This window comes from Caenorhabditis remanei, chromosome I, assembly GCF_010183535.1.
Source record: "Caenorhabditis remanei strain PX506 chromosome I, whole genome shotgun sequence".
NCBI classification, from domain to species: Eukaryota; Metazoa; Nematoda; class Chromadorea; order Rhabditida; family Rhabditidae; genus Caenorhabditis; species Caenorhabditis remanei.
Window position 1 is genome coordinate 6653593 of NC_071328.1, and position 24954 is coordinate 6678546.

The 24954-nt window shown below is 37.1% G+C and overlaps 8 protein-coding genes across 8 annotated transcripts; 3 read left to right on the forward strand and 5 right to left on the reverse strand.

Moving 5' to 3' along the window:
* Positions 1–884: 884 nt before the first annotated feature.
* On the forward strand, positions 885–2134 carry GCK72_001257 (uncharacterized protein; the record flags this gene model as incomplete). Its single annotated transcript, XM_003111317.2, has 4 exons — positions 885–1162; positions 1260–1351; positions 1398–1566; positions 1918–2134. The coding sequence occupies 4 exons, from the start codon at positions 885–887 to the stop codon at positions 2132–2134; spliced, it is 756 nt and encodes a 251-aa protein (XP_003111365.2).
* GCK72_001258 (uncharacterized protein) lies at positions 1798–8401 on the reverse strand (the record flags this gene model as incomplete). Its single annotated transcript, XM_053722893.1, has 6 exons — positions 1798–1881; positions 1924–2073; positions 5331–5430; positions 5511–6080; positions 7143–7245; positions 8251–8401. The coding sequence occupies 6 exons, from the start codon at positions 8399–8401 to the stop codon at positions 1798–1800; spliced, it is 1158 nt and encodes a 385-aa protein (XP_053591538.1).
* Positions 8402–9544: 1143 nt separating this feature from the next.
* Positions 9545–10795, forward strand: GCK72_001259 (uncharacterized protein; the record flags this gene model as incomplete). The annotated part of the gene is made up of 5 exons (XM_053722894.1): positions 9545–9574; positions 9678–9804; positions 9850–10002; positions 10056–10475; positions 10530–10795. 5 exons carry the CDS (start codon positions 9545–9547, stop codon positions 10793–10795), a joined length of 996 nt encoding a protein of 331 aa, XP_053591539.1.
* Positions 10796–11826: 1031 nt separating this feature from the next.
* Positions 11827–12622, forward strand: GCK72_001260 (uncharacterized protein; the record flags this gene model as incomplete). Its single annotated transcript, XM_003111053.2, has 3 exons — positions 11827–11990; positions 12041–12264; positions 12315–12622. The coding sequence occupies 3 exons, from the start codon at positions 11827–11829 to the stop codon at positions 12620–12622; spliced, it is 696 nt and encodes a 231-aa protein (XP_003111101.1).
* A 210-nt stretch (positions 12623–12832) lies between these two features.
* On the reverse strand, positions 12833–14195 carry GCK72_001261 (uncharacterized protein; the record flags this gene model as incomplete). Its single annotated transcript, XM_003111174.2, has 3 exons — positions 12833–13312; positions 13639–13786; positions 14113–14195. The coding sequence occupies 3 exons, from the start codon at positions 14193–14195 to the stop codon at positions 12833–12835; spliced, it is 711 nt and encodes a 236-aa protein (XP_003111222.2).
* A 778-nt stretch (positions 14196–14973) lies between these two features.
* On the reverse strand, positions 14974–16229 carry GCK72_001262 (uncharacterized protein; the record flags this gene model as incomplete). The annotated part of the gene is made up of 6 exons (XM_003111415.2): positions 14974–15277; positions 15393–15449; positions 15496–15645; positions 15697–15806; positions 15870–16010; positions 16164–16229. 6 exons carry the CDS (start codon positions 16227–16229, stop codon positions 14974–14976), a joined length of 828 nt encoding a protein of 275 aa, XP_003111463.2.
* Positions 16230–16669: 440 nt separating this feature from the next.
* On the reverse strand, positions 16670–18352 carry GCK72_001263 (uncharacterized protein; the record flags this gene model as incomplete). Its single annotated transcript, XM_003111117.2, has 5 exons — positions 16670–16909; positions 16968–17492; positions 17537–17651; positions 17698–18048; positions 18093–18352. The coding sequence occupies 5 exons, from the start codon at positions 18350–18352 to the stop codon at positions 16670–16672; spliced, it is 1491 nt and encodes a 496-aa protein (XP_003111165.1).
* Positions 18353–19103: 751 nt separating this feature from the next.
* Positions 19104–19997, reverse strand: GCK72_001264 (uncharacterized protein; the record flags this gene model as incomplete). Its single annotated transcript, XM_003111222.2, has 5 exons — positions 19104–19333; positions 19439–19583; positions 19627–19727; positions 19774–19876; positions 19926–19997. The coding sequence occupies 5 exons, from the start codon at positions 19995–19997 to the stop codon at positions 19104–19106; spliced, it is 651 nt and encodes a 216-aa protein (XP_003111270.2).
* Positions 19998–24954: the final 4957 nt, after the last annotated feature.

Below are 24954 nucleotides of genomic sequence, written 5' to 3' on the forward strand. Positions count from 1 at the left end.
ATTCAGCTCTTTTCAGTCATGCGCATACATTTTCAAACCCTCTAATTACCTTTGTCATATCACTGATCAACATTTCCCTCTCTCCCTCGTATCCCTCCTCTTTTCTTCTTCGTCTTATCGCTTTTTTCTCAATACCTAACAGAGAAAAGAGACGCTGTCGGTTGCCAAGAAACGGGTGAGAAAGGGGAAAGAAGGAGAGTGTATATCTGCCATATATACATGGAGCTAACCGAGTTAGGTTCTCATTTCTCCCTCCTCCCTTTCTTTTTTTCACATTCATTTCATTAGGAATTTCATTTCTGTTTCTGTAAGAAATAAGTTTTGAAATTTTGCACATAGCCAAGTTATGGTAGCACCTATGGTGACTTATTGGTATAGGAATAGCTGGAAAATGCTTCTTTAGGTTCCAATTTCTCATTTGTATTAGAATCCAAACGTTCTGAGTTGTCAAACAACAAGTGTGAAAACGACACAGAGTTCAAATAAAACGGAAACTAGACCACTTGGGATGACCAAAACTTGTGTAATCGAACTTAATTGAGTTAATGATTTCCACAAACAGAGGAATGCCTATGATTGGCTAACTGAGCTCGTGAGGATCTCAAGAATAATATGAGTTTCATGACTTTTTAGCTTTCCCAAGACAGTTCCTCCAGCTTTCAATACTTCAGACTTTTTATAGTAAACATAAATATCTCTTGAGAAATCTGAATGTTACGTAATGAAAGCACTTTCCCAATTACGCTTCATTGAGTAGTGACGCTGAAAAGGCTTACAACTCTTCTAAAAATATTCTAAATGAACTTACGAATGATAAAAAGCTCAAATAACTTTTCGTTTTAAAGTTAAACTTCACATATATCCTGAAAGTATCTTCTTTCAGGATGTCTCCAAATGGAACATCCTCATCCTCAATCTGTTGTTGTTCTCGATATTTCCGAAGGTCATCCACTCAACCACCACCTACAAATCAACAGAACAATGCACACCTAGAACCAATTGAAATTAAAGTCAACGGTCAACCTCATCTGATGGTTCCCCACGTGGCAATTCGGCCAACTCCTTCTGTTCAAAGTATTCCACTTCCACTGGCACCTGACAATCTTTCGGAAATCAATTTAGAATTATTCGAGACTGCAAGGACTTCGAGGACTAATGATAGGTTAGTGCATCTCTATTCAAGTTGTATTCTGGATGTTTGTAGTCTGGTTCGCCGTGTTTATATTGAACAAATTCAAAAAGTCTGAAACAGTTTGCAGCAAACTCCACCCAATGGGCGAACTAATTCGAATGATTCGAATTGAAGAGGGACTGGAAGTGACGCCACGTGTTGAGTCTACAATTCAACCAAGTAATTTTGATTTTTCGTCTTAAAAGTTTCAAAAAGTTTCTTTCAGGTACATCATCCAAACTCCATCAACATCTCCAACATCCAAATCCAATGCCAACAATTCCAGAAGTTCCGAAGAATACGAAGCCAAGAAAAGCAGTATTCAATGATGAAGGTGATATAACAACTAGAAGTTCCACTAGCCAACAAAAAGATATTGCACCGCCCGTCTTTAGGTGAGTCGGGGGGAAACGCGCTCTTTGGAACTTTTTGAAATGTGTTATCTTGATTTTTGAAAATTTGAAAACTCTTATTACAATTCGAAAAGTTAATGAGAGTAAAGTTTCAGCCCAATTCTGATCAACGAGCTAAACCAAACATCAACAAACTAGAGTTAGCCGCGCTTACTTGAATGTTTCCTTACTCAGAATCTCTTATTTCTAAAATTTTTAATCCGTATAAGTAGATCATATATCATGCAATCTCGCTCCATTGAAACAAGTTGGAGCGCGAGTGTAAAGGAACGTGGAGAGATAGTAGAAACTGCTAATCTGAAATGATTAATATAACTTCAATATTCCTTTCAGCATAACAAACGCCCGAAAAGTGTCATCTGAAAGTATTGGTGTCCCAATCATCACCATTCCATCAACCTCTTCTCCACCATCTCGTGCCATAATCAGATCCTCTCCAATCTCTCGTCGAATCTCCGCAACTCCACAGATGATAACTGCTCTTGTCGCCTATACTTATGCATTTATCACAACTATGCTCACTACTTTCACTAATATTTTTTCAAAGTGATTTGGCTAATACGTTCATACGAAAGATTACTGTATCTCTAAAAATCTGCTTCCATAGTTCTCATTTGGTCCAATTTCAATTTTCTCAAGAACTTTGAAATGAGATTTTTCAACCCATCCATTGTCTAAAAATCTAGATAATCAATAGAGCGTATTTGCATAGTATAGAATATCTGGGTGTGTCTGTATCCTGTGATCAACCATAATTCACCATATCCACTCCTTTTCTTTTCCCAGTTTTCTCCTTTTTCCAAATAACGGCTACTGTTTTTTTGTCAGTAGTAAGTAGCTAATTACCGTCTTCTTTTTACTTTCCTTTTTTCTATTTTCTCTTTTTTCTCTAATATAAACCCATTTCCAGTCAATAAAACTTTCACAGAACAGTTTCTTTTTTTTCATTCTATGTTTCAGACAAGAAACCTAGTTTTAATAGTCTATTTACTCGGATTTTCAAGCATTTTTCTGATATTGCTCATTTTTTCTCAAAAATAATACACGAATTTCATGGAATCCAGAAGATGGTTTCAGTCGAGATGTTTGAGTTTTCGGTACGTTGATTTTTATGTGCTAACTTAGAAATATGAATAGTGCAAGTGCGGTCTACTGTAACAAGATTCGAAAATCATCAGAGCTAATCTTTTTTCAAAGTGATTTCGTTAATACGCTCATACGCTCATACGAAAGAATGCTGTGAATTCGCTTTCCTCTAAAATCTGCTTCCAGAGTTCTCACCTTGGTTAACTTTTCTCAAGCACTTTGAAATGAGCTTTTCCGTCCATGGTCTGAAAATACACAGCGGGCCATAAATATGAAGCCACTTGTAATTTTTGAAAATCTTACGAAACTGATAATTCTTCAAGTAGGTTTTGATATGTCAACAAATTACTTTTTTTTTTTTTGATTGTTAGTGAAAAGTTTTTTCGGCGTTTTGTAGAATTTACGACATTTCAAATTCAAAGAATGAATTCACTTGTCCACTCTATCTTCACTTGTCCACTCTATCTCGGAATATAGATTGCTCCTCTCCAATCATAAGTCCCTGGAAGTTGTCTATTTTGACTTCCGAAAGGCATTTGATCGTGTGGATCACCAATTTCTTATTTCGAAACTAGACAACTTTGGAATCCCTATCAATATCACTTCCTGGCTTGCTGATTTTCTCTCAGATCGAACTTTCTCTGTCAAGATTGATGACTTCGTTGGCGCTTCCTCTGCATCTATCCCCTCTGGTGTCCCTCAGGGTTCCGTGTCTGGCCCCCTCCTTTTCTTAGTTTTTATCAATGATCTCCTGCTGAAACTTGAGGACATCCCTTTGCTACATATCGCAGCATTCGCTGACGATATTAAGTTGTTCTCCCATGATCCTCTTGCACTCCAAATGGGAATCAACTTGGTAGATTCTTGGGCTTCTAACAACTCTCTACCTCTGGCCCACTCTAAGACAGCCCTTCTTCGTTTCGGATCTCGCCACTCATCTCACCCGTACACTATTGGAGGTTCCCTCATTGTTTCCGTCGATTCTGTCAGGGATTTACGTTTATTAATAGAACCTAATCTCAAGTTCACTAGACACATCAATCGGGTTGTTGCTCTCGCCTTACTTCGTTCTCAGCAACTACTGAAATCTTTCAAATCCAACTCTCCAAATTTTATATCTTCCTGTTTAAAACTTACGTACTCCCTCTAGTTGAATACTGCTCTGTTGTATATTCTCCTCCCCCATCCTCGAAACTAGCCCTCAAACTTGAAACTCCTCTCAGATTCTTTTCGCGGAAAATTCTTCAACGCTGTAAAACACCTTATCGCTCCTACTCTGATCGCCTCTCCCAGCTCGATCTATTTTCTATGCGCCACCGTAGACTCAAAGCGCAACTTCTTCTCCTATATAACTTCATAATCGGCGTCTCATATTTCCCTAATCTTGAAACCCATGTCAGGTTAAGCTCCTCCTCTCGTCGCCCAATGTGTCTCATCTGTGTAAATCCTAATTGTACTAATTTATTCTCAATTCTTATACCTATATTGAATGCCATAACTTTACATGTCCCTCATTTCCTTTGCCCTTCAGAATTCAAGTCCCTTCTTGTGAATAACATTGCACGATTCTGATAATTTTTTTTATTCTTCTTCCTCCTTGCCCAACTTCTATTTTATAACTCTCCATCTTTAACCGGTTGATTTTCCTCAGGTTTCGTCTCGTGAGGGACTTTACCTGACCTCCAGTGACTTTTACTGTATAATTAAATAGTTAAATAAAATATCAATATCAATGAGTCAAATTTCGAAATGGAGGCAACATTTTATCTCAAATGCCCCGAACTTCACCGTTTCAACTAAATTTTTTGCAATATACATTTTTTCTGATCATTGGTCCAATTGGTGATGAATGATATTCATGCACCAATTTAAAAACGTATCCAATGTGGAATTGTGATTGCAATTTAAAACGCGTTTTTACTTTGATGCTATTCATTCTAGAAACTTTCCTTGCCGTCGCGACAGTTTCCACCAACTTACTAATTACAGCTCCTTACTAATAAATGAAGCAATTTGAGGTCGGCTGATTTGTTATTGTAGTTAGTATATGCATTCTTTCCTCCAGACATTTAACTTTGCTTCCTGAAGATCTGAATTTCTGCTGAACGGGCATTGTTATTTTTTCTTGTTTGGATATTGCCTTGGCGGGTACATATAATAAGGGTCAAATTTCAAAAGTTTTTATTTTCGGCCATAATTCGATAGGTTTTGTGATATTCTGTAGCCAATCCATGTTTTTGCATGAGGAGAGGATGCCATAAATTAGCTGTATAATAATACAAGAATTTTTGAAGTTAAAAAGGAAAACCAAATTTACAGTATTTTCCTATAAATTCATTGCTGAGTTTTCTATTTTTGCCGACGTGACCTATTAGTTTGTTAAAAAACTTTATTGAACAGAAAAAAAAACAGAGATACTTGAATAAATAAAGAAAAACACGTGAACTACAGAAAATGAACATGTTCAAATTCTTTATTTCTGTAGTAAAATAAAAACGAAAAACGGAGAAGGAAATGAATACCAAAGAAAGCAAAGAAATGAAGTATTTTTCAATACTTTTCAAAGACACAATCTAAAGCCAATTGAAGCTACGCATACCATTTGTAATTTTGGCTGAACTACCGACAACAAAACTGAATTCGATTGATGAAATACGAACAAAAGCTCTTTCTCCATCAGAGTCTCTATCCAAGTACTTGCGAGAAACTAAACTTCTCTCATTCCATTCCTTTTGCCCATTTAACACTTCTGGCGTGTTTCTGCAAATGACTTGGTTTCTTTGAACGAAACAAGTTGCTAAGGATTTCAGAGTCACAGTTTCGACAATAGTCAAACAAACCTTTCTCTCCATTTCAGGACAGTATCGTCTGGCAACCATCGAACACCAGTTTCTTCCATTATTTTGGCAATATCCAAATTCTCGTCATGATAATGATGAATACAAAGAAATTTCAAGTTTTGGAATCCTTGATTAGACTTCCAGTTGTTCAGAAACTTAGTAATAGTAGATTGTTGAAAATGTACAAATATCAAGTTAAGAGATTTTCCTTTGAAACTCATCAGAATATCATCTCCGCAAGTTCCACGACTGTAGATATCCAAATATTCAGTCCGATTAATCACAGAATTCTGGCACAACTTCAGTGGACCTATTCCATCGAGTATAATGTATTCTTGATTTGGAGAATTTTTGAAACATGCCTCCAACTTTTCTGCATCTGTTGCAGCAAGTGATCCAATACAACTGTTCTTGATATTTTTCAGACTCGGTGGCAGTTGGTGATCGTATGATTTGATTTCGTAATTCACAGAGGATCCAAATAAATCGAGAAAACAATTGTGAATCCCTTCGATTATGAATGTTCTCCGTACGGTATCAAAAAAATACCTTTTAGAGAAATTATTCCGCCTGAAATATCAACATTAGTTCAAAGGTTTTGCAAGCTGGTCCAGTTTCTCTTCTCTTTCCAAAAACCTTGCGGCAATCGCTCCATACAAATTTTTGAGCTCCTACCACAGTTGATCAGGTTTTCCTACTTTAATCTTTTGGCTCTATAAGTCTATCGAGATCCCTTGAAAATATCGAGGCCCTTTGAAAATGACAGGGTCCTTACAGTCAATAATTATAACTTATGAGAGTTTTACAAAAGTCACAAGGATTTTGAAGATTATGCCCCAAGATCACTTCTATCATTGTTTAGTCAACTTCTCACTACGTTTTATCTACTTTTTCATTTATGTAAATTATATAATACTTCACCAAGCTGGGTGTGTATATATGTGAAAATATCTAGTAGACCAACTCGCAAGACATTCATCAAACTATGAAAACTGGTTCGAGGTTTCTGTTGTTATTAGAAAACGTTCTTCTGGACTATTATTTTGAGTCACTAGAACAACTGTAGAGGAATCTTATCTTTCTGAAGTCTTCTCTGAGAAAATTAGTGATCAATCCCAATCATTTAAAAAAAAGTAGGACGTAGTTTGGAATAAACATAACTATGCTTGGAAACTTGTCCTTTAGTTGTGAATGAAAAACAGATGCAGTGAGAGAAAGCCGAACGTAAGGGGGTTAGATAAACACATACAGTTTTAGATGATGAAAATACTAATGAAGGCTCCTGAGGTACACGGCGTTCAAACTATCTGCAAGGATACATTTATACAGTCAGTTCGGTGAAGTAGTTAAATATTCACTTGAATAAAAAATTAGAAGAAACATTGTGAGAAATCAATTGAAAATCTTTGAAAATTATTTTGGGGCATAACCTTCAAAATCCCTGTGGCTTATGTAAAACTCTCATAAGTTATAAGTATTTACGAAAGGACCTGGTTTTTTTGAATGGACCTGGATGTTTCCAAAGGTCCTCGATACCTTCAGAGAACCTCGATATTTTCAAAGGACCTCGATAGACTCATAGAGCCAAAAAATTAAAGTAGGAAAACTTGATCAAATTATTAGAAAACTCACAAATAAACTTTCATTGGAGTAAGATCTAGATTTTGCCACGTATCACACCCTAAACTGATACGCGTTTCAGTAGTGTCGGATAGTGCAGCGATTGAGTCAGAATCTAAAAAACTATACTTGATAGTTTTGATTTTTCTCAATCGAGACTTTTCGATAGCTTGAATTATATAATTGGTTCGTTTAGAGCATGATGATAGTATTACAAGATCTTCCAATCTGAGATTTCCAAGTATTTCTCTCTGAACCAGACTAGGAAATCTGAAAAATAGCATAGCAGTAATCTAAGGAAAAGGGGACAAGTGAACAATGTACACTTTCGGGGCAATGCAGTGTTCGTGTATGAGTGATGTGTCGCACTACAAGAATCAATAAATCTCAGATGAAGTAGATAGATTGTATTGGTTGGCTAGTAGAAAATTATCAAACGACAAAAGGAAAGACTACTAATTTACTTATTAAAATACAATAGTAAGATAATGTTGTCAATCATGAAATCGACATCTCACAGAAAAAGAACGAGTAGTCCGGTTAAAAATTGATCACGGTAAAAAAAAAACACCTAAAACTAGAAAAGATTTTCATATACTTTGAACTATTCTTGAACTATACTCATATACTTATGGACATCTCTGAATTCGGTTTCCTCATTTTCTTCGGTTGCGTAAAAAAAGACGCTACACAGCTGACAAGTTATTTAAACAAGGCGTATTTCAAGGAGAGCCCGCATCCAGTTGGGACCAACAAGGCGATAACAACCCTTGGAAAGTCCCCACCAGTACAAATTGGGTGGGGGGGCTCTCTTTTAGAGTGGGGGTTACTCTTGAATCTCTCTGGTCAACATTCGTCCCCCACCTGTAGAAATGGGGGCTCTTTTTTCAATTTTCAATTACCCGGCATACTTAAAAAGACCCCCCCCCTCCTCAACAGTCTTGGTGAAAGATGACCCATCGCTTGTCAAAAACTGGGTCTTCGCTGCGCTATCGCCTCCAAAATGCAAATATAGAATTAATTTTCAGAAAGAAAGGGAAAACATTTACTCAAAGAAGTGAAAAACAATGGAAAGTGGGAAAAATGTGATGAAAAATAATTTTTTTCGAAGTCCACATACTAACAGTTCGAACTTTCCACATCGTTCCACTGAACTCTTCTGCCGACTTGGGGACTAATCCAGCATATTCAGAGACTAATCCAGCACTTTCCCCGGCAACTACGGCAGCTCTGGAGATGCCTAATTTCAAGGGCAAGATAACTTTGGTCATTCATGTTAATAAAGTTGCTATTCCAGGACAACTTTTTGGGGGGGGGGGGGGTCATATTTGAATTAAGGGGGGGGGGGGGGGGGGGCGGTTTTTGAATTTCACCCTTAAACAATATATTACATTTGCAAAAAAAACCACTAAAGTTAAGTTGGGCTCCTACGGGAACTATGATAATTTCTTCAACTGGTTGTGTGTTTTTTAACAAATTGTACCCAACGTGGTTGCATTAACAATGTTTTCCCGGCTGCCCGTTGTGTTCTATCTGCAGTGCCACAAGGTTTAGTTCTAGAATCTCTCATTGTTCTCCTTTTTATTAACAACATTGGTGACGCGTTCGAACTGAATTTCTGCTGATACCCTATAGCTATATTCTACTAATCCTGACTGCATCAGAAATGATCTAGGTGTGACAACTGGCACATGGTTGTTGCACCCGAAAAAGTGTGTAGTAATTTACTTTAACCATTCGAAAAAAACACTCTAACTCGGATTTATTTAAATTTTCCATTAATGGAGCAGTTATCCCGCAACTCCACAAATAATAACTGCTCTTGTCGCCTATACTTATGCATTTATCACAACTATGCTCACTACTTTCACTAATATTTTTTCAAAGTGATTTGGCTAATACGTTCATACGAAAGATTACTGTAGATTCGCTTTTTCTCAAAAAATCTTCCAGAGTTCGCATTTTGGTGCAATTTAACTTTTCTCAAGCACTTTGAGCTTTCTCAATGTCGTCCATTGTCTAAAAATCTAGATAATCAATAGAGCGTATTTGCATAGTATAGAATATCTGGGTGTGTCTGTATCCTGTGATCAACCATAATTCACCATATCCACTCCTTTTCTTTTCCCAGTTTTCTCCTTTTTTCTAAATAACGGCTACTGGTTTTTTGTCAGTAGTAAGTAGCTAATTACCGTCTTCTTTTTACTTTCCTTTTTCTATTTTCTCTTTTTTCTCTAATATAAACCCATTTCCAGTCAATAAAACTTTCACAGAACAGTTTCTTTTTCTTTCATTCTATGTTTCAGACAAGAAACCTAGTTTTAATAGTCTATTTACTCGGATTTTCTGGCATTTTTCTGATATTTGCTCATTTTTTCTCAAAAATAATACACGAAATTCATGGAATCCAGAAGATGGTTTCAGTCGAGATGTTTGAGTTTTCGGTACGTTGATTTTTATGTGCAAACTCAGAAATATGAATAGTGCAAGTGCGCTCTACTGTAACAAGATTCGAAAATCATCAGAGCGTGATCACATTTGTTTCAGTATGCATCAAATGAAGCTTGGAGTGAATTGAATCTTTTGAAGCGTCGACGATCTGCTAGATCTGCAAACCGTTATAGGAATCAGTACACTCAACAAAATGATAAGATCTCATTGGATAATTACAAAAGTTTCTAAATTTTAAGTTTCTGAAGTTTCAATAGAAATATTTCAGATTCTAAATCTACATTTTCGGAACCAATCACTTCAATTGACGGCAATTCCGTTGGATCTGTGAATGGAGAAGGAGAAAGAAAAAAAGAAAAATTGACTAAGAATTTGAAGAAAGAAGAAAAGAAGAAAAATGCAGCGAACGTTTGTTTTAAAGGTAGAAACTTCTTCATAACATTTTTTTTTCTTACTTGACTCGATTGCTTTCAGACTGTCAACAAAAGAATCAGAATTGTCCAGCAGGCCCACCAGGTCCTCCAGGTAGACCAGGAAAGGACGGGGAATCAGGAGAACCTGGAATAGATGGAATGAATGGACCATCTGGAATAAGTGTGTCCGTCGCAGGGGGCTGTATAAAATGTCCTCCTGGAAAACCAGGTGCACGTGGCAAAAAAGGAAAAATAGGGAAGAAAGGGAAGAATGGAAAAAATGGAAGATCAGTGAAGGCTGTAGTTGGATTGACAGGTCCAATGGGAGATATGGGTTATCCTGGATATCCAGGATTCCCCGGTCCACGAGGTCCAATTGGACCGCCCGGACAGAATACAAATAGGTATATCAATCCGCGTGGTCCAGTTGGGCGACCAGGAAGAGAAGGATATCAAGGAGCACAAGGACCTGCAGGATTCGGTTTGTCTCCATTCTTTTTTGATTCTATTCTGAAACGATGTTCATTGATTTCAGTTTACAACACGGGAATTGTGGGCCCTGTAGGATTTTCTGGAAAGAATGGACTCAATGGGAGGACGGGAGCAACTGGAATTGTAACAACCATTCACTTATATCCATCTAAATCTCACAATTTCAGAGAGGCCGAATGGGTCGTCCCGGTCGAGATGGAAACTACTGTGAGTGTCCGCCAATGTCGAAACGAAATCCATTTTATTCTCTGGTTTCTGTTTAATCGAATAAATGATTTGACGACATCATGTTGTGGCAATTTGGGGTGATTGCATTGCTATTCGTATGTGTGTGTAAGCCATCCCTAATTTACCGTATACATAGAGAAAGAGGAGGGAAAGAAGGGAAATAGAGATAGAAAGAGAGCGGATGACAAAACACTTAGGAAATGAGATGTCAAGTGTGATCCAACAAATGTTACAATATGACGCGTACTTTTAGAAATCTTTGGGGAAGGGAAGTGGTATAATCAAGGAGAGATTTGTTGGAAAACAACTGTTTTTATACGGTCTGGGGTGCGCTTGACGCGTTCTGATATCAAATGTAAAACGAATTTCTATGAAAATAAGATAGTGTTTTTCATCAAACGAAACTGAAAAAGATTTTTTATTAACAGATTGGTAATGACGATTTGGCTCATAAAAATACTTTTCAGAGATGATATATGAAGAAACTGAGTTGAAATATAATGATAACTGGTGACAAAAAATTTGAAATCAAATCTCCGTTTCTCGTAAAAAGAAACTAAATATTGTGACTCATAAACGGAAAACCTGAAGTAAAATGAAAAACTCTAAAAATATGAAACTTCAAATCTTCTAACGAAGTTCCAGACAAGCGCTGAATCTCTGTTTTTTTTCTGATTTCTACAGTAATCCAAGCTCCGCCCCTTCCATCCAACCATAATCAACTTCCAACGACTCCACGAAATGCTCAGACTCCGCCCACTTCCATCTGGCATCCGGATAGACGAATAATCCACAAATAATTCCTTTTCTTGCCAATTTCCTCGATCGTTATCCAATTTTTCGATTTCTTTATAAAATTTCGGAAATTTGACAAATAAATTATTCCGCCAATTATTTTTTGTGTGAGGCATTATGTGATTTACAGATAGAGATTAACTGAAAAATTAGTTTTGCATATCTAGAGATGTTCTATAGAAGACTTCTTTCTTTTCTTTGGTAATGAAATGACACTACATTTATAATGATTTCTCCCTTTATTTAAAACTAATTTTTGATAAGAGCAACGATTCATTTATCACAATACTTCTAGAATTAAATTATATATTCAGACTATGATGATGGAATACGGTGGATACTTCTCAAGTAGTGCTGTAGCTCAGCAAGCAGTGGATGTTCCAACTTCTGCTCCATCTTCAGTTGCCAACTCGTTCTTCTACACTCCACAATCTCATAATATCTATCATCAATACACAACTCCATACCTTCAAGGAGGAAGGTAACACACACAAGTCAATCCGTTTTTTATTCTCAGTTATTATAATCCAGAGCACTCACCACAGCTCAAAATTCATCGAGTTCTTCCACTGGAAACTCCACATCTTCATCTAGTACTTCTAATTATAGAAACTCAACTCATGACTCTTTGCAAGCTTTTTTCAACACTGGATTGCAATATCAACTGTATCAAAAGTCTCAGTTAATTGGAAATGAGACAATTCAAAGGACAAGTAATAATGTGTTGAATGGAATACAGAGGAATTCTTTGGTTGGTCAGTGATATCATCACCGTTTTCTTCTACTCATTCTAGTCTCTTTCCAGGAGCCCTTTGCTCATCGGGTGCCCCACTGAACCCAGCTGAACGTCGAAAACAACGTCGAATCCGAACAACATTCACTTCTGGACAATTGAAAGAATTGGAGAGAGCATTCTGTGAGACTCATTATCCAGATATCTATACGAGAGAAGAGATTGCAATGAGAATTGATTTGACTGAAGCAAGAGTTCAAGTCTGGTTTCAGAATAGAAGAGCAAAATATCGGAAACAAGAGAAATTGAGAAGAGTCAAGGATGATGAGGATCCGGCGAAGAAAGAGATTCTTCTAGACGAAATTATTGATCAGATTTGATAGAACTTTTGAGTAAATTTCCAAGGATTTTACTTATTTTTTACAATTGTAAATACTAAAACCTTATTGATATGCATACTTTTAAAGTATATATTCTTGCCTAAATTTCCTATAAAAATTAATGTATGATTCCAAGGCAAAGACTTCAAGCAAAAATAAATATAATAATAATTTATTCGAATTATGAGGCACTTTCAGATAAATACATTTTCAAAGTTTTTCGTCTTTCTTTTTCTCTTCTTCTTCTCCGCTTGGTATCCTCTTTCCTCGATATCCTCCGCTTTGTGAACACCATGGACAGTCAGAATTCTGATTTTTGTTACTCGGCGGTGGCAACAATCCAGGTAAACCACCGAATCCATTCGAGTTACTTACCAAACTTTGTGGAATCGACGGAGTTGATCCATATGATTGTTGTTGTGCTTGGAATGCTTGTTGAACTGTTGGAAGATCTTCTGGAGGATGAGTTGATGGCCATGATGAGGTGGGTTGATACGTGGATGGAGATGTTGGGTATGGAGATGATGGGATGGAGGATCCATAAGATGAGGGGTAAGAAGAAGATGATGATGTAGACGGAGACATTGAAGCATATGAAGAAGAAGCAGATGACGTGGCAGAAGAAGAAGATGTTGGAGAGGATGGAGGTGTAAACTGAATATCGTACGTTGGATCTTGTTGGGAAAACGCCTGAAAAAGAAGGGTTCGTTATATGCATGCAGGAATATAGTTTTATCCAAGATCCTTATCTACGGTTGTCCAACTGAATTTTAGCTTCAGACTATCAAGTTATTTCACGTTTCCACGTCACCACGAGCACTTCAATAAATGTTCAAAGAACTCTCGCTCTCTTTCCCCGGCTACAAAAGCCCACCCAGCTCTTTTCTGCTCTTATTCAAAATGAATAGAAATCGTCGGACTGTTTGCTCAAGTGTCAATCTCACCCGGCGAATGCAATTTATTATCCAATAAATACACGCAAAAGTTTCAAATTTCCCCCTTCGAAACAAACAAACCTGTTGAATTCTTTGTCCAATTGATTTTCCGATCGCTGATCCGAAGGCTTCCGCATCTTGACCGTACACGTTGAAAATACTTGAGGAGGAAGAGGATGGCATAGATGGATTTGATGAGAATGTTGAAGGAGGTGACCTTTGAGGAGCACTGGAATTTAGAAGTGCTATATTTTTTTGTATTTTTCGAATTCTGTCAGTAGGTAAGAGAATTAAGAAAATCTTGTGATTTGACGCCAATATTCCAGAAAAAACCGGAAGAGACCTCAAACTGGGAGGGGGCAGCAACTAGTACTATACCTTGAAAGCTGGATTATGGTAGTGACTACAACTTACAGATTTCATGCCTCAAAGAAGCTACAGAATCGATTGCAGTTCAGAATTCATTAATGATAAAATAGTAAATGAGCCCACAGCTTTTTGTTAAAAAGCCAAAGAAAGAAGTCATTCTAGTAGCTTACATAAGAAAAAACTCACTTGAATCCAGGGAACTGACTGAAGAACTTTTCGAAGTTGAAATTATAATTTTTCTGTGGTTGATATCCGGCGTACTGTAACATCCTTCTCTGGTTCCCACACTTTTGACATAATTGAGAATTGGTGGTCGTGAAAAGAAAAGAGAAAAGGAAAATGAGTAGAACTATCATATTGAAATACGTGCACATGGGTGGAGCATGTTTCTGTATTTATATATCCGAATGGACATTTGTAAACTGGTTGACGATTGAAGAAGAGAGAGAGAGAGTGAGAAAATGAGTACGGAAGGAGAAGCCAACGAGCAAATAAAATGAATAAAGTGTCTCGGAAGGAGAGTGATTCAATACACAGATATTCGATTGTTGTTGTTGTTTTTTTGTTCTCTCCTGCTCTTTTTTCTTTCTTCTCTTCTCACTTTTTTATTGTTGTTGGTCAGGAGAACATGTAATACGTGGACGACACTTCACGTGATACATATAGCTGGTTTTGAACGGAAATTCGAGGATTGAATGAGTGAAGAGAAAAGGGAAAAGACAAAAAGTTGAAGTGCAAAGAGAGAAGGTATTCAAAGGGGAGAACGAGAACAAGATGGGACTGGTAGGAGCTCTTGATTTTTTATTGGAACACGGGGACTCAACGAAAAATTATTGGAAAACAAGGGATTGGTTTTTTTATTGAAACAAGAAAGTTCGAATTAGTCCAAAGTCGTATGAAACAAACTGTTCCTTCCAGGCTCTTTTAGGTGAAAAATTATCGCATCTGATTCGATAAACTTCTGGTTTTTCAGACTGTGTAAATTGCGAGATTTCGTAAGTTTCAAAAGTTTTATTAGCACAATGATAATACTATTCAATATCAAATTCACAAATTAATTTCTTTACTCCCTCCAGATTTTGGAGCAGCAGATGAAGTGGTTGGCTTGGCTCCTCCTCCCGAACTTTTGGCTCCCAATGGCATATGTTCAACTTCTTTTCTTGCTGAAAGAGTTCTTGGCGCTTCTTGTGGAATCGATTGAGTCTTGTAATTTTTGTCAACTTTCTTGAAATCGTCTTCCAATTGGATCTCATCTCCTTTATCATCGATCGATTTTTTCCACATTTCTTCAAGTTGTTTGTCTGTCCACTTCTTCTTACTCGATGATGAGTCTTTGGCGTCTTGTTTGATCCTGAAGAGAATAATTTAGTTGGAATCAAAGAAAATGACACCAAAGAAATACAAATAACATATAATATCAGTTTTAAAAACTCGTAAAGATTCTAATTCTCTGAATCAAAGCTTACATCTTTTCTTCTTTTGCCGAATTCTGTCCACCGTAATTGTAGTTGCTGCTCCAGTCACTGAAAAACTTCAAAGTTCTCGTCGTTGTTTCTCTTCATCACTCACTTATTATTTCCCCATCCATTGTTATTCTGTCCCCCATTATTGTTTCCATTTCCCCATGATCCACCACTTGGTCCATTGTTCGAATTTCCAGAATTTCCAGAATTTCCATTGTTTCCCCAATTGGATCCACTGCCTTGTATCTGTTTCGGGCTGAAATCCGTTATAAAGAGATGAGTTCTGTGTATTGACCTTAGAACCTACTTATCAGAATAAACTGGATTTCCACCGACATTGCATCTATCATAACTGCAGCAACAGAGACTGACTGGAACCATTTGGAAAGTTGTGAAGATACACGTGTCCTTCGCGAGCTGGAATGTTTCATGACGTGGAAATGGGATGAAGTCAGAGAAGAAAAAAAAATAAAATCTAACCATGCATCTCCATCTCGAACATCCGGCTTTCACCATATTCAACATGACATAAGCGGTTGTTGACATGTTATAACAGTATGAGGAGTCAGGACACTCTTCAGTTGTTTCTCCGACACTTTGCATTGCCAACATTTTACTTCCCTGGAAAAAAGAGAAACATAAATACCCTTAATTGGTCAATGATTAGTCAAAATTATACTCTACCTATTTTCTAAATTCTAATTTCAATCTTGTGGAACTCTGGTAGTTTCGTTAAACCCCTACTACAATTCCCACAAAAGGAGAAAAACTCACATTATAGCAAGTCAAAGTGAAAACAGTTCCTACTGCCAATCCGGCAATAATCAATAATTTCAGCATTTCTTTCTCAACTCTTCTGTCGATTGAAAATAAAAAGACAGAATGAGAAGAAATAGAGAGTGAGCTCTCAAACCTTCTAACCTGACAACTGTTGTTTTCGATTCGAAATCAGGAGAAATCTAAAAGAGAATCAGAGAATTAGAGGGATATTCTATGAGTGAAGAGTATATGTTCGAAACTTGTTTTCATGATTGACAGAAAAATAATAAATAGGTTGAAAGGTGAAATGACTCACAAAACTATGATTTAAATGTTGTTATTTCGAAATGATGTCATTAGAAACCCACGTGGACAAGAGCATCTGAACACGAGTATTTTGATTCTTTTGTTTCAAAAAAATCAAGAACTCAATTCAAATGAGACTCCAGTTACTCATACCACATAAAAACCAGAAAGGATAAGGGATCATAAAAGATAAAAAAGAAAGTAGAAATCTTCATTCAGTGATTGGAAGTAGGTCTCTTTTTCTTTCTATTCGTATTCTTCGTCAGTTTCGGTTTCTGTCTTTCGTGCTTACTCCGTTTCTCTTTCGATGAAAGTGGCCATTTCACGTAGACACTCTTCTGTTTGTTCCTTGATCTTTCCTCAGCTAACGAATTTTCATATTTCGAACCGTTGTCTCTTGAAGTTTTCTCCTCTCCAGTGTTTGGAAGTTTCCGACTTGGACGAGATGGAGGATCCTGGAAATCAAAAGATTCGAATTGGAAAAGATCTTCTCTATGAATACTGTTTACTCACTCTTCTCAACAGCGGTTTCGACGGAGACTCCAGATTCTTCTCTCTCCTTTTGTCTTCTCTCAATGCCGGTGCTTCCCTATCATCCTTCTTGTCATCCCTCTTTTCTTTCGCTTTTTCTCTTTCTCTATCTCGATTTTTTTCCCATTCCTTCTCCTTTTCTCTTTCTTTTTCTTCTCTTTCCTCTTCCTTTTTCTGTTGATCCTGCTTCTGTTTTTCTTCCTCCATGATGGCTTTCGTCACTTTCCGTGTCACATCAGAATACCTTTGCTGAAATCCTTCGTATAATTTATCCGGCCTGTATACTTTCTCTTCAATGAATATTCCAAGAAGACACATGATCAGAAACACATATTGAAGTTGAGACTGGATGGCTCCTAATCTCATTTTTCGAAGTCTTTTCATAACATCGACCATTTCAACGGCAGGACTCTCTCGAATCATGACATATGCCAAATGGATTCCGATAAATGTAGCAGTACGACCGACACCCGCAGAGCAGTGGACTACTATTGGTTTAGAGTCACTCTGAAAATGATAGATTCGTATGCGGTGAGAATTTTCTCTCTAACCTTCTCCAGAACAGCCTTATACAACTTCCTTAACGGAGCAGTGTCAAGTGGAGCCACTTGATCTCGCCAGTCGTAATACCAGTAGTGACGAACCCGGTGAGTGATAGGACTGTTTCTGAATTATATTGTTTTTTCCCAGTCTTCCAGATGGAATTGCTCACTTTTTCTGTATCTCAATGATGGTGAGTTTGACCGGTTTGAACACATCATCCCAACATTTCATTACTTTCACCTTGTAATCTCCGTAAAGTTTCTCCGAGTTTCTCGAGTAATACTTGTGACATTTCTCCTTTTCATCCTCAGTATACTGACACAACATCACTATCGCCGAACACTTTTCCGTGTAAACCATGTGCCAGAAGTCAGCAATTGTCTCTTTAATTGGTCCTTGAGTCGAAATGAATTGAACTCCATCAGGCATTTTCATCCAGGATGCGTGGATGTAGTCGTTCGATGGGTCACGTTCTTTCAGTACGACACGATTCTCGTCGGCACAAAGTATGTGGTTGTAGCTGAAAGTAATAGAAATTTGATTGTCTTCTTCTGATATCCTTACCGATTTTTGTCCATTCTATTTTCGGAGACAGTAGTCGAAACATTCGGCTTGAACTCTTTATTATCCCGATATTCTTGTGTCATCTTACTAAATTTCTTTGATTTCAAAAGATTCTGACTCCACGTAGCACAGTTTTGAGAGCGTTCAGATTTCTTTTCTTCAGGAATTTCGTCTAATTGTGTTTTGTCGAGTTGAAATGTTTTTGCTCCTTCTTCTTGGGTTTGAAGAGTAATATCTTTGTTTTGCTTCTCGGAACTCATTTTGTCTTCGTTGAGTCCTCTTCTCTGGAATAAAACATTATTGAGTTGATCAGTAGTCAGATAAGAGTTAGAATCACTCAGTAGCCAGATCAAAAACAGTACTCGAGGTCTGTATACCACATTACAGTATCATAGACTCCGCCCACTTGGAGAGAACCACCCATCACCCCTTTCACGTGAATTCTACGTCACGGTCACTCTATTCTACCTTCTACTCTACCCGAAATATCTCGAAACATCAACTCGAAAAAGAAAATGACAAGAGAAGATACTGTCTCTGATTGTATGTCACTTGTTCAGCAGATGAAATTCAAAAATTTTCTTCAACAGTCCTCCCCCACTTACCAATTGTCAGTTACCCCTTTTGTCCGAAAAGAAGCTTTTATCGTCAATTATTTGACTGCTTGTTGTAAAAATAATCGAAATAAATTATGAAACAGTCTATGTGACACACGCCGAAAAAAGAAACAGTTCGAAAAAAAACAAGAGGTTCACGGGATGTCATCAAGAAATCGGAACTAGGAATTCTGAATCTTGGGAAATTTTACTTCATGTTTTTTTAAATGATAGCTATAACTGACATGAGATTTTAATTGAACATTTTATTCGAAAAGAAAGAAAAATGACACCAATTATGTTTATCAGAGTTAAAATCACAAAATAAAGATCGCGGGTTTCTTATTATAAAATTCACAACGAGAAGCAATGAAATCGATTTTCAGATGAAAGAAAAAAGTAGGAAAATAAACTTTCAGAGACGATCTAAATCAAATTTTGGGTAGTGCATCAAGCTATCCGAGATATCGGGAACTCCATCAATGAACTCATTTGGCTCCTCTTTGATCTGATCTTGCATTTGATCCTCATAACTGAATTCCTCTACTCCGTCATATTGATAATCAGTTTGTTCGACTTGAAATGTTTGATCTATTTTTCCAGATGCGCATATTCTAATTTCATAATTTAGTGCATTGTTGTCATCTGAAATTGTGTTTGCTTTTATTAAAAGATACGTAGTCTTGATAAATCTGATACTTGAGCTACCGTACTTTTCTACCGTACTCCTACTCAAATTCTCCAACTAACCTCTATACAATGTGACTTCATCTGGAAATAGTGTCTTCAATAAATCCAACTGTTCCATCGTTATTTCCTTCTTTTTCTTTTTAACAACTCGTCCCACTGACTCGGATCCAGATGGTTCTCGAAGATGTCTAAGTTGATTGTGACACTGCATATTTGGAATGTTCGATGAAATATTTTCAAGGGATTACCTGTCTTTTTGAAACTTGTAAACCTTCGCTCTGTGCTATTTCATAAACATCTTGAGCTGTTCCGTTTTTCAGAAGATTTCTCACTCTCACTGCGGTGTCATCTGGAATTAAAACTTTCAGATATCAGACTATCTGAATTCTTCTCACCTGATATTCTCGGTTTCTTAGTTTCTCCTTCTTCTGGTTCTCGATAAATTCCTTGTTCAGTTAGAAAGTAATGATGATATGTAACATTTCCAACATGCACAATCTGAAATATCAAGAGTCTTCCAGAATCAAAGAATCCATTTCAAACTAACATCTTTCTTGAATTCCAAATTATTCACATTTGTACATCGAATCGAATGTGCCGTGACCCCTTGAATCAGCATTTTCTTGTAAACTGGTTGATGTCGGGGAAGTGATCCTTCTAGAAATACATTGTATTCTGAATGCAAACTCGCTCTGTACACGAATTTGCGAATTCGCTCCGAACTAAATGAAATCTCACTTTGTGATTGTGACCATTGATGTCTATCATATGGAATTTTGCTATCTTTTCTAGTTGAGCAAAGTAATAGAAATCTCTGGATGTTGAGCTCATTGAGCCTTTCCTGGCTGACCTTCTCGACATATTCAAATCTGAAATTGCGGACAAAAAGAGGTTAAACACCGGATAAAAAAGAAATTACTTTTCGTTTTGAATTAAATTATTCCATTCGGCTTCTTTTAGAAAGTGAGTGATTGTCATCTCTCCTAAAACACATAATTCAAGTTTCATTATAAAAATCAAGGGTAATTTTAAATTAACTGAAATAAAAGTCAATGAGAAGAATGGAAGTCATTTGAACACAGACAGACCGTCTGCTTTCTCTCCACTTTCCCTTCTATTTCTCTTCTTTTCTTTTCCTCTTGCTCTCTTCTTCTTTTTCTCTAATCATTTCATTCGTAAAGAGACGCAGATAGTGAGACATTTGCACATTGACGTAAGGCTTCTTCCCGCTTCTTCTTTTTCATTTATTTCTCTCTTTAATTTGGAATTTGCAGATTTGGAAAAGATGAAATTAAAAATTTTGTAAATTCTGAATCTCAAAAACAATGAGTGATGATGATCCAGACCTGGGTTTGACCAGTGAAATTGCATTCGATCGTCTGATTCATGAAGCTAAATCTTCGATTGCGGAATGGTATAGTGTTCATGTTGTAAAGTGCGTTGTGTTTGTGGTTTATTTATTCCTTCTAGAAATGCAAGTGCGCTCTACTGTAAACTGCCAATCGTATTTATTAACAATGGAGCGCAGTTACATTTTCTTCAAATTTTAAATTTTCCAATCATGATTCAAAACAATTTCAGTAAGTTGAAACCAGACGCTCATCGACCCAATAAAGTATGCACATTTTCTCATTATTTTTGTACTCGGACGTTTTTATTCATTCGAATATCACTGATATTTTTGGTCGTTGGTTCAGTAGATATGTGAGTTTTTCCGTATTTTTGAAAAACTTTTTTTTAAATTCCAGTGAAAATCGTATAACATTCTCAACATCTGCAGTGTACATCTTACTTTTATTGTACACAATACTTCTGGAAGTATGGCAAAATCGTATCAGATCGACAGCATTTCAACAGAAATATCGGAAAGCGTTCGAAGTGATTTTGGATTTGGAGAAATCGAAGCCAACGGAATTCAAGTATACTCCGAAAAGTCTAGAAGCAGTGACTGATGACGTGGCAGTCTGTCAGTCATGTTTCCGAGATGGAAGAGTGGTCGAGGTGCCGAGAATTATGTTGGTTATTGGAGATGTTATCATTTTTAGACCTGGACAAGTGAGTTGGAAGCGAGAAAAAGCATACACACAGATGGAGTTGTTTCAGGTTGCTCCATGTAATTGTGAGACGTTTGATGGAAGAGTTCTTGCAGAAGGAGATAGGTTGAATTGGGATATTAAAACGGATAAGAAATCTGGATTTGTTCAACCACTGGAAGCTGTTTACGTACGTTTTGAGTTTAAAAGTTTTGACAGCTTCAATAATTTTCAGGCTCGAGTCACGTGCTACCCAATAAAAAACCATCTGGAAGTTGCTCTATCTGCAGATGACAATCCTCTTCAATTCGATTATCAACTACAGTACATGATACATAAAGTATTCGAACATTATGTTATTCCAATTGCATTGGTTCTCTCAATTCTCGGAACAATTGTGAGATTTTGTTATTCCGACGATGAGAATCTTTTTGGTACCAGGTATTATCTATTCTCTAGAAAAACAATTCAATCGAAAATTTCAGATTTGTATTCGCTGTCCCTAGTCTGACAGTTCTTCCTCTTTTGATTCTTCAACTTCCACTTCTTCTTCATTTCGTAAAGTTTATGAATAATCGAGAAGTAGCAAAGTTTCTGGAATTACCAGAGGATTTCGAGTCTTGCAAAGATCTTGTCAGTATTTTATCAAGTATCACTGGAACAAGTTTCATCGATAAAAAGGGAATTTTGTCATGTGTTCATCCTTCAATTGAGAAAGTCGTTTTTGCAACAAATCAAGCTGGTGAGTCTTTACATTCTATATGAATGGTGACATTTATTTTCCTGATTTAAGATTTACAGATGAATCTGGAACACTTGGAATACATCTGGAAGTGATGAATCTATCATCTGATCAAGAACCATCAATAAATTCGAAAGGATATCCACCGAGCAAATGGAATTTATCAATGGATGATCCGAATTGGCAGAGATATCTTCCGAATCTTCTTCCATTGTCTTACAATTTATTACTGAATTCTTGTCAACAATCTGAGCCGTTCCATCGGTTTCTGGATCATTTGTCTGTGGTTTCTAGAAAGGTTTTTGTTGAAAAATAATGTTTTTTCCCTATGAAAAAGTTTCCAGGTTCCCCGTACGATTGCAACCGCCAACCGGCGTTGTATGTGTCAATTGCCATCTCTTCTCGGGTTCACTTCAAAAAGTCTTGAAAACTTCCAAGGGTCTCCGAAAATCTTGGGATTCTATAAGAAACAACCAGGAGAAGCTCCACTTCCAGGACTTACGAAGCATCGAACACCAATTGAAATGGCTTTTTGTACAATACATGATGATGCAAAGTCACTTCACAGTCATCTGGCATGCCAAGGAACAGCGAATCTAGTCGTGGATGTTAGTCTAGAGTTATTTCTGAATCTTTAAAAAAATAAATTGCATATTCCAGGCATGCACCCATATTTGGAATGGAAGTGATGTTATTCCAATGTCAAAACGATTGAAATCTTCAGTCAAAGATTTTTATTTGAGACATTCAATGACAGGACATTGTCTAGCTATTTCGTACCGTCCGTGTTTCTCGAAACTGGCCAGTTCTGTCGATGGAAAGTTTATAGAAGTTCCACTGAATCAAGAGAATCCTAAAATTGAAACCGCATTGCCGAGAAGTCATAGTAATGGTGAGTTGGAAGTATCTTCTGAATGAATGGATGACCTATTATTTACAGAATCGTTCGATGAAGCTGATTACACTAAAACAGTTCGAACTGCAAGTTCTGCCATTGATCAATATTTCACTGGTCATATTCTCTGTGGTCTCGTTGTTCTCCACTATGAACCGATTCCAAAATCTGTGACAGTCATCGAAAAATTAGATCAAATCTGCGTGCGACCGGTTTATTTCTCGAAAGAAAATGAGTTGAGAAGTCGAGTTTTTGCTGAAAAATTGGGAATCGAAGCAGGTTGGAATTGTCACATTTCATTGGCTGAAGAGGATGCAGCACCCACAAGAAAGACGGACGTGGCTCATGAACAATTCGTGAAACAGAAACCAGCAAAGTCAAAACTATGGAAACGAATCGCATTGTGAGTCCAGAGTCATCCATAGAGAGAATTTTAATTACTTTCATTCATGATTTCAGAAGTGAATCAAATCTCGAATTTCTCGATTGTGAGTCATTAATCCGCGGGTCTCCTTCACTTCGAAAAATGAGTATGATTTCTGCAAAAATGGGTCCGATTCCGAATATCGCACGTCTTCCGACAGGAGTTCAAAATGTGAGACCTCATTTAGAAGAAGTTGACAATGTTCCACTGTTGGTTGGATTGTTCACGGATTCGACGACTGCGGCGGTGGAGGAAATGGTTGAGATTATGCAGGTAAGTTGCATTCGGGTCTATATTCTAACTATCTAATGATTACAGGAAAATGGTGAAGTGGTGATGGTAGTTGGAAGTTGTCGTAATCCAAGCAATACGACTCTCTACTCGAAAGCCAACGTATCCATATGCGTAGAAGACGTGCAAGAATCAGCGTGTCGTCTTCTAGATCCAACCGGCGAGGATTCATTTGTAACTAGTAATGTTATGCAGATTTCAAGTAAATTGATTGAGCTGGCAACTGACTTTAGACTAGATCACTCGAAGGTAAGCGATGAATCTTCTTCCTGTTATCCAGATGAGTAATCCTTTTATTTCAGCTTCTAAAAATCCCTTCCCTGATAGTCTCTGCTCGTCACCGAATGTCTTCATTCCGACATTCTCTTCTATTCCTTCTATTCTCTTCTCTAATGTATTCTGTCTCACTTTTGATGTCAACTTTCTTCTTTTTACCAATTATTTTTACTCATTCTCAAACTATGATGACCTCGTTCATTCATATTCCACTACTGTTTCTTGGCACCTTGTTCACGAACTTTGAGCCGAAGTCTAAGATAATAAGGATAGCTCCGAAGGTGAGTCGGAAATACCTTATATCCCTACTGAAATTCCAAATTTCCAGAATTCATCTGAGATTCCAAAAGTGGAAAAAATGAAAGCAGTCACTCAATTCATCTGTCAATTCGTACCATCTGCCATCTATATCAACCTACTTTTCCTCTTTCTACTGATGAGCAACTCCAATTTAATGTGCGCATTCTCTGATATTTCCTGTCTTTTCAACACGGACGGAACGGATGGATCTCAGCCAAAATTAGAATTCAATGAGACAAGAATCGGACAAGATAGTCTTTCAACAGAGACTATCAGACATATTATGGGATTGCAAGTAAGTTGAACAGGTAAAGTATTCCTTTGATATCATTTGTTTCAGCTTACCGTAATCTACTGTGTCCTTTCATCTTGTTTCGTTTACGGATTATCATCTCTTTGGTATGAATTCCCGATCAAGTGCCTTCATTGGGACGCATCAGTTTTTATATGTCTGGTTACTCAGGTATTTCTTTTCTGCTCAACCAGAATCCACGTTTTTTTCTGAATTTCAGATCGGCTACTCATTTCTCCGAGGTGTTCAACTGTCTCATCTCTTCTCACTTCTTCCATTATCTTTCCTAATCATATGGATTTCTTTTGTTGCAATTGTGAATG